The following is an 11,847-nucleotide window of genomic DNA, read 5'->3' on the forward strand; positions in this document are numbered from 1 at the left end:
TTGGTTTGATGATCCTTGCCAAACAGGTCCAGAAGGATGGGTTGATGGACAAAGCAGCCAATGCTGCCCAATCTGCCAAGGAATCATGCCAAGAGGTTATTCTCATTATTGAATTTACTGGGGGAAATCTCTGGATACCCTTCTTATTGGACCACTCAATTGATGATCACCCATAAGGTCATAAAGCCCATAACCCAGAAACAGCATTGCTTGGGTGAACAGTCTAGATTGATGGGATGGGAGGAGGCTGAGGTGCTTCTAACTGGCAACCGAAAAATCCTGAGCTCTACGGTGTTGCATCTTGTGCTCTTCTTCGTTACAAAATATTGCACAATGTGCAATACCAAACAGTACTGCACAGATATGTAGAGTGCAGCTTACAGGTTACAGCCAAACACTAGGTGTATTGCTGTATTACTGTACTGTGTACAATCAACAGCAAGGATGTTGTATCATTCAAGTTTTTTTTTTCTTTAGTTTGATTTTGCTAAGAATTAGCGTTTTTAAACATGTAGGCTGGTGAGCAATTGAAGGCCAAGGCACAGGGAGCTGTGGATGCTGTTAAAGATGCAACTGGGATGAACAAATAAAAGTTAACACTTTTGTAACCCCCTGTCCATGAAAGTTTTTTTGCTGCTTCATTCACTTCTTCCTCATTTTAATTTTCCCGGATTCTCTTCTTAGAGAATCAGTCATTGACATTGTAAGCCTTCTTCCAGGAAGAGCTTTCTCTCATTGATGTAGTTGTCTCAAAATTCACAAATCTCAAGTTCAAATAAATTTTACGCTCTTTGACTTGTTTCCACTTTCCATGATGATTAATTTGTTGCCATTTGCCAATTGCCATTGAGTTTCTTAAACTCAACGTCGTCAGCTTTTACAGCCCCTGTAAATGAACAGAACCTGTCGTGTAACCTGGACAGGTAAACATCACCATTCATTTATGAACAGATGGTGAAGCTCTTAAATTTACAGGTACAATCTAGCAGAAAGAAAGAATTCATACCCTGAATCTAGCATGTTATGCATCGAACACACAATCAAATTAATGAATTATATTGGACTCTTTTGACCTCTTCACCCTTTGAAAGCAATTTTCTGTTATCGAAGTTCATGGAAAACCAATTTTTATTTCAGTACTCAATTGAAATTAATAAAAATGTAGAAGATTAACAGATTTGATTCATTTCTTCTCGACACACACACAACTTGAACTAAAGCACAATATACATGTGGTTAGCTGAAATTGAAACGTAACTTAGCATACGTCTTCTCTTTAAATGTTCAAGTCAGCTGCAAACTCCTGAAGATCTTCCAACTTGGCATTGCATAGACCTACAAAACCAAAATAAGATTTTCTTAACACAGGAACACATGCTTATTGATTTTGTCCCCTAGAAAATATCCTCAAAAACAAGAAAAGGTTTTTACTGAAGTATATATTACCGTTGATATGATCCATCAAAGACTCATCTCTCTCTGGATTGTATATCCTCCCTGTTCTGTAGCGTCCAATCTCTTCCATTCTTTTGATCTTCAACTTCTCCATTTTCACATGGAGTTCAGATGCAGTTCTTGCCATTTCTGCAGGACATAATGGTCTATATTAAGATTGATTTCTAGAAATTTCTGAACATTGAATTCTGTTGCATAAAGCCAAAAACTTTCAGTTAGATGCCAACATTTCATCACATGGAAGAACCATCATATTTAGTTTTAAACTTACAATTGAAATAGTAAACAAAATGCAATTCCATTGACTTGGTGGAATGAAAGGTCAAAAGCAGGGCCAAAAGTGGAAGATGCTGAAGAAAGACCGACACCTCAGACTAGAGTACAAAACTAAGGGTATCTTAGCAAACAGTTGAATCTGCATAAAATTCAGTCAATCCCAATTTGGGTTGGGACCGGGGGATTAAACAATGAAACAATTGAGCAACCTACTTGCTTCATCCATTACAAACTCCATCTGAATGAATTGTCAAGAGAACACCAAGTAATACCAGTTCCATAAAGCAGATTAGCTCTGTGTCTTGCATAAGGGGTTCAATAAACTCTCAGCTTTTGGCAAAAGATTTAACCATGCAACTCAGGAGATGTGAACAGTCAACTCATCCAACTGTCAAACATAACCTCCTAAGAAGGTAAAGGATTACAAGGATTAATGAAAAATGTACCTCATCTTAGACATCCATAGAATATTTTGTTGATTTATGCAACCTCCAGAGCAATCAAATTTTCAAAACCATAACAGATGAGTATAAAGTTCATAATGGAACTAGGAAAGCTTATGCAGTTGCTCATTCCAAGTCTCTGTCTTAGAAGAAGCATAGACTTTTCTGCTATTTGATTGTAATGCGTGCATAAGGGACTCATTACTATGAGTTATTACCAAGAGAAGCTCATGTCATAGCCAGACTCATTACTATGAGTTGTTACCAAGAGAAGTCCATGTCCTAGCTAGTACCATCATAAAATTGCAAGGAAGATTACCACAAGAAAAGGTAATTTCACAAAATGAATAATGTAAACTACCAAGTTCCATATACTTAATCTGGAGTATTTTATAAGTTATAAGCCACATGAGAAGAAGATCCATTTACAATGACACTCTTCAAGTTAAAGTTTTACAAGTCTTACTTCATTCTAGGTTTTTTGAATTTTTATTGAAATATTGTCAATATTTCAATCTTCTGAAAAAAAAATAGGGGAAAACAAATAGGAAATATTTTATTTGACATTCTATTTTTGTTCTCCCTATTTTGCCTATTTTATCTCTACTTTCTTATGTTTCCTATTTTTTCACTTCTCTATCTCTTATTTTGTCCCATTTGTTTACCAAGGTTTGACTATGATACTGGAAACACATCATATTGGAAAAAACTTATAGCCAATCAACCGGTGTCATAAAAGAGGTGACCAATCAGGTGGTATTCATCAAACTCACGGGGGTGCTTTGATTGGTCATCTCTTCTAGTACCATGCCTTTCCGGTATCATAGATTTTCCCTTGTTACCAAAATACATGGATTTTTTTTAAAAAAAGGAAAAGTATTCAGTAAAATGAGAACAAGGGGAGAGTCATAAACTAAGCTTCTCCCAAACACTATACATTGAGTGACTGCACATCCAAAAAAAGATCTGTCAAACAAATAAACAAAAATACAGGCTCCTCCCTTATCCAAGTGAAGTATTAACCAAAAGAAATTTCTGAAAAGCAATATTCCTGGACAGAACTGCCACTGGCAACCATAAGACATAGGTAAGCGTTTTCTTAACATTTCATCTTCCTGGTAAGCATCATTCTCAAGTAAATTTGAATTGCATTCTGTCCAAATTGCCCAAAAAATTGCAACTGGAACTCCCCGTGTTTTCTTGCCTTCTCTATTCAAATCCTCTAGACACCAGCTCTCTAGACATTCTTCGCCATACTGGGGGAAAACAGCTTAAATTTAGTGCCCTGAAGAAATAATCCTAAACCCCATGAAATTTTCTTATATGTTTGTGACCCTCAGAACTGGAATGAAATCCAAATTTTTCAACAATTCTGTTAAAATTTTACAGTTTTACACTGCTTCAAGGCCTACTATAAGTGGAAAAGATATTACAGGATCTCAGAATATTTCCTATGGACAAGTTATTTTGTCCATCATTTTCCTAAAACCTAATCTTGTTGCTTAGCAGAGAAATATTTTCTCAATAATTTAACTAAAAAGCAGACCTCATATAGCAGTTTAAGTTCAGCATAAATACTGTATAAGTACCTTTAACTGTATCATTCACAGAATTTTGTTCAAATAGCTGTGATGCCTCCTTGAGGGACATAACACAGCTTTTGCTTAGAACAGACTGCGTTTCAAGTTCCTGAAGCTCTCTGTACAGCTCAGCACCTTCATTTCCCACCTGAACAGCCACTTGTCATTGAAAGAAAAATTGTAGATGATAAAAGAAAAAGAAAAAACATAAAGTAATGCCAATTACTAAGATTATATGGTGTTCATTACCACAAAAAGCTTTTCTCTTAAGGATTGTAACTGAGAATCAAGATCTCCATCACATTGAGAATCTTGGCCCATGGTACTTTCCCCAGCAGACTCTTGCTAAAAAAATAACATTTAGAGAAACAACCTTTAGCTATAAAATATACACAGAAAACATACATAAAGGGAAGTTCCTTAATATATTGCAACAGGGGCCACTACTTGGTGTAATGGTAAAAGCTTGGGCTGACAAGCGTGAGAACATAGGTTTGAGTCTGAGGGTGTCCACTTTATGCAAAAAAAGAAAATGCCAATGAGGTGACCGACATTGATTAATGGCCTTTTGGGTGTTAGTTGGTGCAAATAACTAAAATATTGAATATCGTCTAAAATCTTCTCAAGCTGTCATATACCTCATGAAATCATCTATATCCATTATAGGCAAGCCAAGATTAACCAAGCACCATATAAAATGTTATTAACTTCATTCTATAGACTGTTTATCCTTGATAACTATTTAGAGAAGTGTTAAGTTAGGTTTATCTCATTATATCTTGGACTGGAAGCTAGTCAAACATGTCTCTGCTTCACTTGAAGGGCATATACTGCCATATATCCCTGTGGAAGAGAAAATATAGTACATATCCTTTCATGAATAGGGAAGGGAATCTATTCCTCCTAACAACTTGTTTTCAAAAACTCTGAAAATTATTGGGGATGTTGATGTCTTCCAGAGAGTAACAGCCAGAGATGAATACAAGGTAACCTTAATTTTTCAACTTACCAAAGTTCACAACATACATCTGATGACCATTGCTTCAGATATTTTGGTAAGTTGTGCAAGAGAGAAAAATTGTGAAGTTTGGTAAGTTGTGCAAGAGAGAAATATAAAACTCTTGCACTCTTCTAAATCCCCTTGATTTTCAAAATAAGTTCAGTTACTGACAAAAAATCACGAGTTTTATTGGAAAAAAAGTAGAATATGTCCAATACATCAAATGTTGAAATACAGAAAGCATCACTTACATTTTTCCTTTTATCTCTTTTCCTCGATTTCTTTCCCATGCATTTTTAATATCAGAAAATGTTCAAAATATCCGTAAATAGTAACCAAGTGGCCAAACAGACAACCTTTAAAAGGATCACTTCTAATTGTTTTGATGTGTAATCAGTTTCCCCTTTATGTGAAGGAACTAGTAGTAAACTGGATGAAAGAGTTAGGATCTTGTGACAAGTATGACAAATATATATGGCATGAATGAATGCAAATTTTGGGGAGAGTATGACCAAATGCCTGACTTATTGCAATTCCTCTTTTCTATATGTATTACAGGTTTGAGTAAAGGTTGCACAACTTAAAGATGCTAGTAGTACTTGCTGCAGAACATCACTTCCCATAATTAGTTTTAGCAAGTAGGAAACCATTTCAGACTTTTGCTGTTAGGTAGCTGCAGAAAGCTGAGATCAACCCCTCCAATCCAAAGCCAATATTATAGATCCAGCAACATTTGTATCCAATGTCTATCTCATCATGGTGATATAGAGTATGAAAAATACCACAAAGTGAGGCAGTGTTTTAAGATATGGACTGTATTCAAAGAACTATCAGAAAACTTCCAACAGAAATTTTACTTCAAAAAGTTTTTAAAGGTGATTTTTCTTTCATGGCACCATAAGCTATCACAAATATTTTCTTGGTACTTGCCTCAAATGATGAAAGATGATCTTATGAGTAAATTATAAGCCTAAATGGATACAACTAGACATGGCCATGGTAGTCTTTCAAGAAATGTGAACATACAAGTTTTGGTAGTGAGAATCCCTCAGGAACAACAAAACAGTGTCGGAGGCAGTATTTTTCCCACATATCCAGTCGCTTGTCCAGCCCTGATTGAATAATATTCCGGATATAGGAAATACCCTACACAGAAAAATCATGTCAAAAGAATGCAAATAGAGTACATCTTATAAAAATTTTAAAACAAGGCAGATATTAGCTCAGACAAAGTTTAAAATTCTCAGGGATCAGTGCTTGAAGAAGAAAAGCATATAAATGTTGTTTTGGAAGCGGGTCCCTGGTAGATCTATAGAGAGATATTTGCACTTGTTTTTCTTTTCCTAAAAAATTGGGCATGCAAATATCTAAGTTATGAGCTTAACTCTCTATCTTAGGTGCTGCCAAAAGTAGTAGAAAAAAATTCTGAATTTTTTATAGAACAATAGCTCCAGAAGTAGAACATGGCTTTGTTCTCTTATTGACTAAATGGCTAATTCCTCAACTAAATTAATAGTTCCAATTTTCACCTAACTACCTCTAATTTTACATAAACCTAGGAATAGAAGAGAGAAAGACATATAGGCTGAAGTTATCAGACTGAAGTTTGTAGTCTCCCATTTGAGATGGACGCATATGCACCAATCATGCCTGAGGCTTAAAAACCTAGACTAACATAAATTCAGTAGAAGCTTCATCTAAATTTGACAACTTGAAATCTAATCAGATCTATCCAAGTTGATTGACTAGTTCTGGAGACTACATCCAAATGGAGTATTTTCTTTTTAAGCTAGCTTGCTCCTTATATTGTGGGATATTTTCCATTGAACTAGATAGTACAGTAACCAGGAAGTTACTTCTATGCCAGTGAGAGAACCGTTACGAATTTCCAATTCCATTAAACTATACAAAATTCTAGAATATGTCTATTGGCAGCATATATTTAGAGATCAGTGTAAGTACCTGGTCATGACTTTACCCAAGGTAAACATTTCAACTATCATGTTTGGCTAGTATATCTTATGACTCAAAAGTTAACTGGATTCGAGCAAGTTGACCTGTAACCGATACAAGTGTGACACTATGACTCCTTGGTACAGATGTGAATTAGCGTCAGTTATAATATATATCCCATCAAGATGAAAGAGCAACACAAACTCATCCAACAACCTAAATGGGAGCGAAGCTGCTCCACGCCGTCTGAAATTTTAACTATTTATCTTTAATTGAAAACCTCTTCCTCATGACTAATGTAACTCGTTTCTTCTGCAAGCATGTTAGATAACCTGCTATTTCACATATTTTATGCACAGGTGTTCAAAGTAATTATTATAAAACCTGAACAAAAATATCGTGATTATTCTCAGAAACACGTTTCCAATTTAACACCTAAAAAGTGGCGCATTCAAATTTACAAGTAAAAACAACAAAAATGGAACAGTTTTTTAATTGAATAGCATAAAGCCACAGAAGCTACCTTCTTCAACTCGACCGACTTATCCTCACCCGCATTGCCCAAAAATGTTAATGCCTGCCTGTAGAAACGCGAAGTCGAATGACAGAGAATTTCAACTCCGGCAGTCCAGAAATAAATCGAGAAACAGAAAGAATTCAATTTAAAAAAAAAAAAAAAGTTAACAGCTTGAAATGAAGAAGGAAAAGAAGATGAACTGTTCGTAGAATTCAAAAGCCCCATCAACCATGTCATCAACCGTATTCAAAACTTCATTGATGAAGAGCTGGGGGTTCAGATTCAAGGATTCGAAGACCGCCTCGCTCTTACTTCCTTCCATTAACGATTCTTGTTGATGAAGAAGAGCTGGTTCGTGTTCTCTCTTTTGCAAATCCTTCTGAATCAAGAAGCAAGTAAAGATGAAATTCACTTCAGCGACTGGAAAACGAATTAACCAACGGAAAAGGAAAAAGATCTTCAGGGAAGAACAAAAGTACAAAGGCCTTCGATTCGATTCGATTCAGGACTGGTTTCGAGTCTTTCGACTTTGGATAGTGAGCTTTCTTATTTCCCGCCAAGGGTCCTGTTTGTTTGTTGCCTCGCTCGACTCCCGAATTTGAAAAGCCTATCATTTATCATTTATAAAATATCAACCACTCCATATCATATGGTTCCCTTATAAAAGAAAGGGTAAATTACATATAACCACCCTCAACTTAGGTAAATTACATGAAATATTCTCATGTGAGTGTCATGTGCAGGTTTATAAATCTGTAAAACTCCAAATTACTATTTTAAGACCATTTTGCCCTTTTGACTTTGAAATCCCCCCTAAGGCCTTAACGAATCTGTCTATGAAATACTAGACTGACTGAACAAGTTAAAAAAATAAATGAATATTGCCCTTTGGAAACTCATTATATGCACGCTGAAAGGATATCGCGATCAATACTTCGAAGTTCGAACCATGCCTGAAACCCTAGCTCTCAATGCTTCCTCTCAGGGAGGGACACAAATTATTCATCTTCTATGCTTTAAAAGAAATGGTTCATATACAACTTCATTGTTAACCCCATTAGCTAATTAGGAGTGAGTAAAGTGCTAGAGAGTTTCTATTCATCAACGTCGTCATTCAAGCATTATATCCCAACTACATGTGGTGGGTTAAATTATGTTTCGTCATTCTATTTTGTTTAATGTTAAATCAATTAAACAAGTTATGAGTGTTAAAATCATTGTGTAATAATTTGATTTTTATTATTTTTTGCTTACCATCAGATTCGAAACAGGATATATCCGAATCCCATCCGATACTATTAAGGACAGATTCGATTCATAAGTATGGATTTGAATTCGAATCTGGTAAGAGTGTCATATATTCGATTCATAAGCATGTTTTTATAAAAAAATAATATAATAAATTTACAAAAATACAATATAAATACTGTATTTATAAATATCTTCCATCAGATAGGATGATCCAAATCAGATCCGATTTTTTTTCAGATCTTATTATTCGATCTGATCCAATCTAATCCGATGATCTGAACTGGGAGATCTAAATTCAACAAAATGTGATCGGATCTCGGATTGGATCATACCCAATCCATTTGCACTCCTATTTAGCCCCTTCAACTTACATGTAACGAAACTAACTTAGTATCTTTTTTCACTTTATCACATATAGGAGCTCCTCATAGGTTGCTTCCAATGACTCAGTCATTGTTTTAAACATGGTTTTTAAAATCGGACCGGATCGGAAAAATCGGGAACTGGTCACCTGATCAGTTCTATTTTTTCCCAAAACCGTTGATTTTGGTCAGCAAACCGTTGAACCAGCCGATTAATCGTTTGAATGGTTTTGACCATTTTTCTTTTTTTTATTTTGTATTTTTTGTCAGAACGGACTGATCATTCGGATCAAACAGTCAAACTGTTCAAACCAGTAACCGAACCCCTGACTGATTCGATCAACGATTTGGTTTTAAAAACCATGGTTTTAAATCCTGGCCCAACGTGCAACCAATGCAGAATGAACCATCAAACAAATAAATAAATGATTCAAACAAAAAAAAATCTCTAACAACAAGCAAAATATTTATACTGCATAAAACATATGCTTGTATTGGGTTTCATGCGGGTTATAAAAATTAAATCCAAATAGCAGATATCACGTATGAATAATACTTATTTGCAAGTGCTCTTTAATAATGCAATTTGGACGCCTTGGGTTTGGGAAATCATAGACAATATGCATATATAATATAAACTTGTTCACGCTTGCAAGCCTCACGAGCGAAGCTTCAATAGGCTTGATTTAAGCTAAATTAGCAAACTATCTTACATAGACTTGAGATTGATTCAAAACTTCGTTTAAAATTGAGCCATATCGAGCTTTCAACAAGTAATCCGTGTCCATCCCTAATTATTATAATAGGTAATTAATTATATATGTCATTTATAATCATGTTAGTTTTGTTTAACTTAATAAATAATTGGTTAATTAGTTGTCTTAAGTCTATTATATAGAACCGATTAACAGTTGGAGACTCGTCCACCTTGTCCCACAAGAAACTACCCACACTTCTCACAACACATTACACATTTCTATATTAGTAATCATGGTTAAAAAAAAAAAAACTAAAAAAACGGAACTGCTTTGACCACCAATTCCTATGTCAAACAGCCCAACCTAGACGGTTTTGGGTCCAAAAACCAGACCCAAATCCATGATCTCGTCTTAGGTCAACCGGTCCAATCCAACCATATAATTCGGTCCGGTTTTCAAAATCATGTCAGTAAAATCTATTGTTGTTCAGTGGAATCCAAAACATGCTTGTGAGTTAGGAGGGCTGGCTTTTTCCATTGTACGGCAGACTGTAGGCCCATGGAAAGTCATAAATCTATGTTGTGAAAATTTGAACGGCCTAAAGATGCTTACAGTTGAAAAATCAACTTTCTTGTGAAGTAGGACCCATTTGGGATGGTTAACATTGATTGATTTCTTGGCTCACGTAGGCCTATTTTTGGCTTTCCTGACTTTTATCAAACACGGTTTCACAGTTTCACCGCTTTATGTGTGGGGCCTATCTCTCAATGCTAGAAATTATGTTTGATGAAAAGCTTAGAAAGCACAAATGCCTTTTTATAGAGCCAATAAAGTGGCATTCCGATGAAGTTACTTTTAGAAATTTCTTCAAAAGCAGTTCAATCAAAGCTAAAGCCCTCCCAAACATACTCTTTTGTTTGAAAGGGCTTTCACACAACGGTGTATGGCGTTATGCGAGTGGAGAAACCCAGAAAATTGTTAGGTGATGCTTGGCATTGATGTCGTTTTCTAAGAAAATGGTGCCACATAGGCGCCACATCAGAAAAATCAATGCTTCAAGCAATGCTCACTTGTTTGGTACTGTTTTTCTATAAAAAGCATTGTTCCTGACCATGCCTTGGAAATCAGGAAAGTATGGTCTAGAGCAACACTAAATTCAATGTTTTATGAGAAAATGATGCATTGCTGCCAGCAGTGCAATGATATGGCATCAATGTGACACTATTTTGGACGTTAGATAATATAGACCATGTTGAAAACGTTACTGCCAGCACTGGTACCAAACAAAACCAGTGTTGTTTTCTCATAAAACAACTTATGTGGCAGCACCGGTTCCAAACAAAAAATAAGCATTGTTTTATAACTCCACATGTTCATAATCATTATTCTCAGAAAATGGTGAGCTGTTCCCTGCACCAATGCCAAACACCTACTTAAGCAATGTTTGGTAAAAACCCAAAAAGCCCATGCTAGCTTTTTAGATTTTTACCAAGGGCATTCATGTATGGGCCTAACTCAAAACACCAAGAGCCACATCCCATAAGTCCTCGGAAACTAAGGCTGCAAGTCGGGCCAGGTTATGTCAGGTCATTGAGGCCAACCCTAAGTTCTAAACACCCAACCCAACCTTCAATCTGACCTACCCAAGCTTAACTAAATTCCTTCAACTCTAACCCAACCTTCTTCCCATCTCTTAAAATCTCGTAGAATTTCTCAATCTCAAATCTTAATTCAACTTTTACTACATATATTAATCCTATGTTTTATTAGTATTTGTTTGTTGATTTTTTATTAATTCTTTTAGTACAAAATTCAGAAAAAAATAAGTGTTTGAAATTATTAGTTTATTACTAGCGAGGACCCATGCGATACATGGGCTTTGTTAAAATAAATTAAGGCAAAAGGAGCTAAGGGTGAAAGTTGGGTGGACCCAATCCAAGGCCCAAGCCCAAACCTACTCAACCAAAACTTTTGCATAGGTTAGTTTTGAGTGTTTGAACTTCATGCTAAAAAGCTTAGGCCTAACTAAACTCGGAATAGGCTTAGGTTGAGGCCTTGGGTACTGATCTAATGCAATCTAAGCCTTCCCAACATTTTATGTTGTACATATCTATATATTATCAATCTATTTTACATGGAAATTGAACTACAAAGATCAATATGCCCAAGTCCAAGCCTAGCCCAAGTAGGGATGGCAACGGAGTGGATTCAAGAAAGGTTTTATAAATTATAGATTCTACCTACCTCCCAACCCGTACCCAAGCAAAACCCATAGTGGGTTGGATCTTGAGAATCCAAACCCTCCCTGCAAA

At 35.7% G+C, this 11,847-nt stretch overlaps 1 protein-coding gene across 1 annotated transcript; it reads right to left on the reverse strand.

The window, feature by feature from the left end:
* Positions 1-1,110: 1,110 nt before the first annotated feature.
* MIS12 (minichromosome instability 12 (mis12)-like protein) lies at positions 1,111-7,834 on the reverse strand. The gene is made up of 8 exons (XM_010263674.3): positions 7,704-7,834; positions 7,425-7,603; positions 7,231-7,288; positions 5,781-5,900; positions 4,004-4,099; positions 3,764-3,902; positions 1,447-1,584; positions 1,111-1,335 (listed from the first exon to the last, which is right to left on the reverse strand). Exons 2-8 carry the CDS (start codon positions 7,544-7,546, stop codon positions 1,277-1,279), a joined length of 732 nt encoding a protein of 243 aa, XP_010261976.1. The 5' UTR covers positions 7,547-7,603; positions 7,704-7,834; the 3' UTR covers positions 1,111-1,276.
* Between the last annotated feature and the right edge of the window lie 4,013 nt (positions 7,835-11,847).

This window comes from Nelumbo nucifera, chromosome 3 (genome assembly GCF_055504915.1).
Source record: "Nelumbo nucifera cultivar China Antique chromosome 3, China Antique-T2T, whole genome shotgun sequence".
NCBI classification, from domain to species: domain Eukaryota; kingdom Viridiplantae; phylum Streptophyta; class Magnoliopsida; order Proteales; family Nelumbonaceae; genus Nelumbo; species Nelumbo nucifera.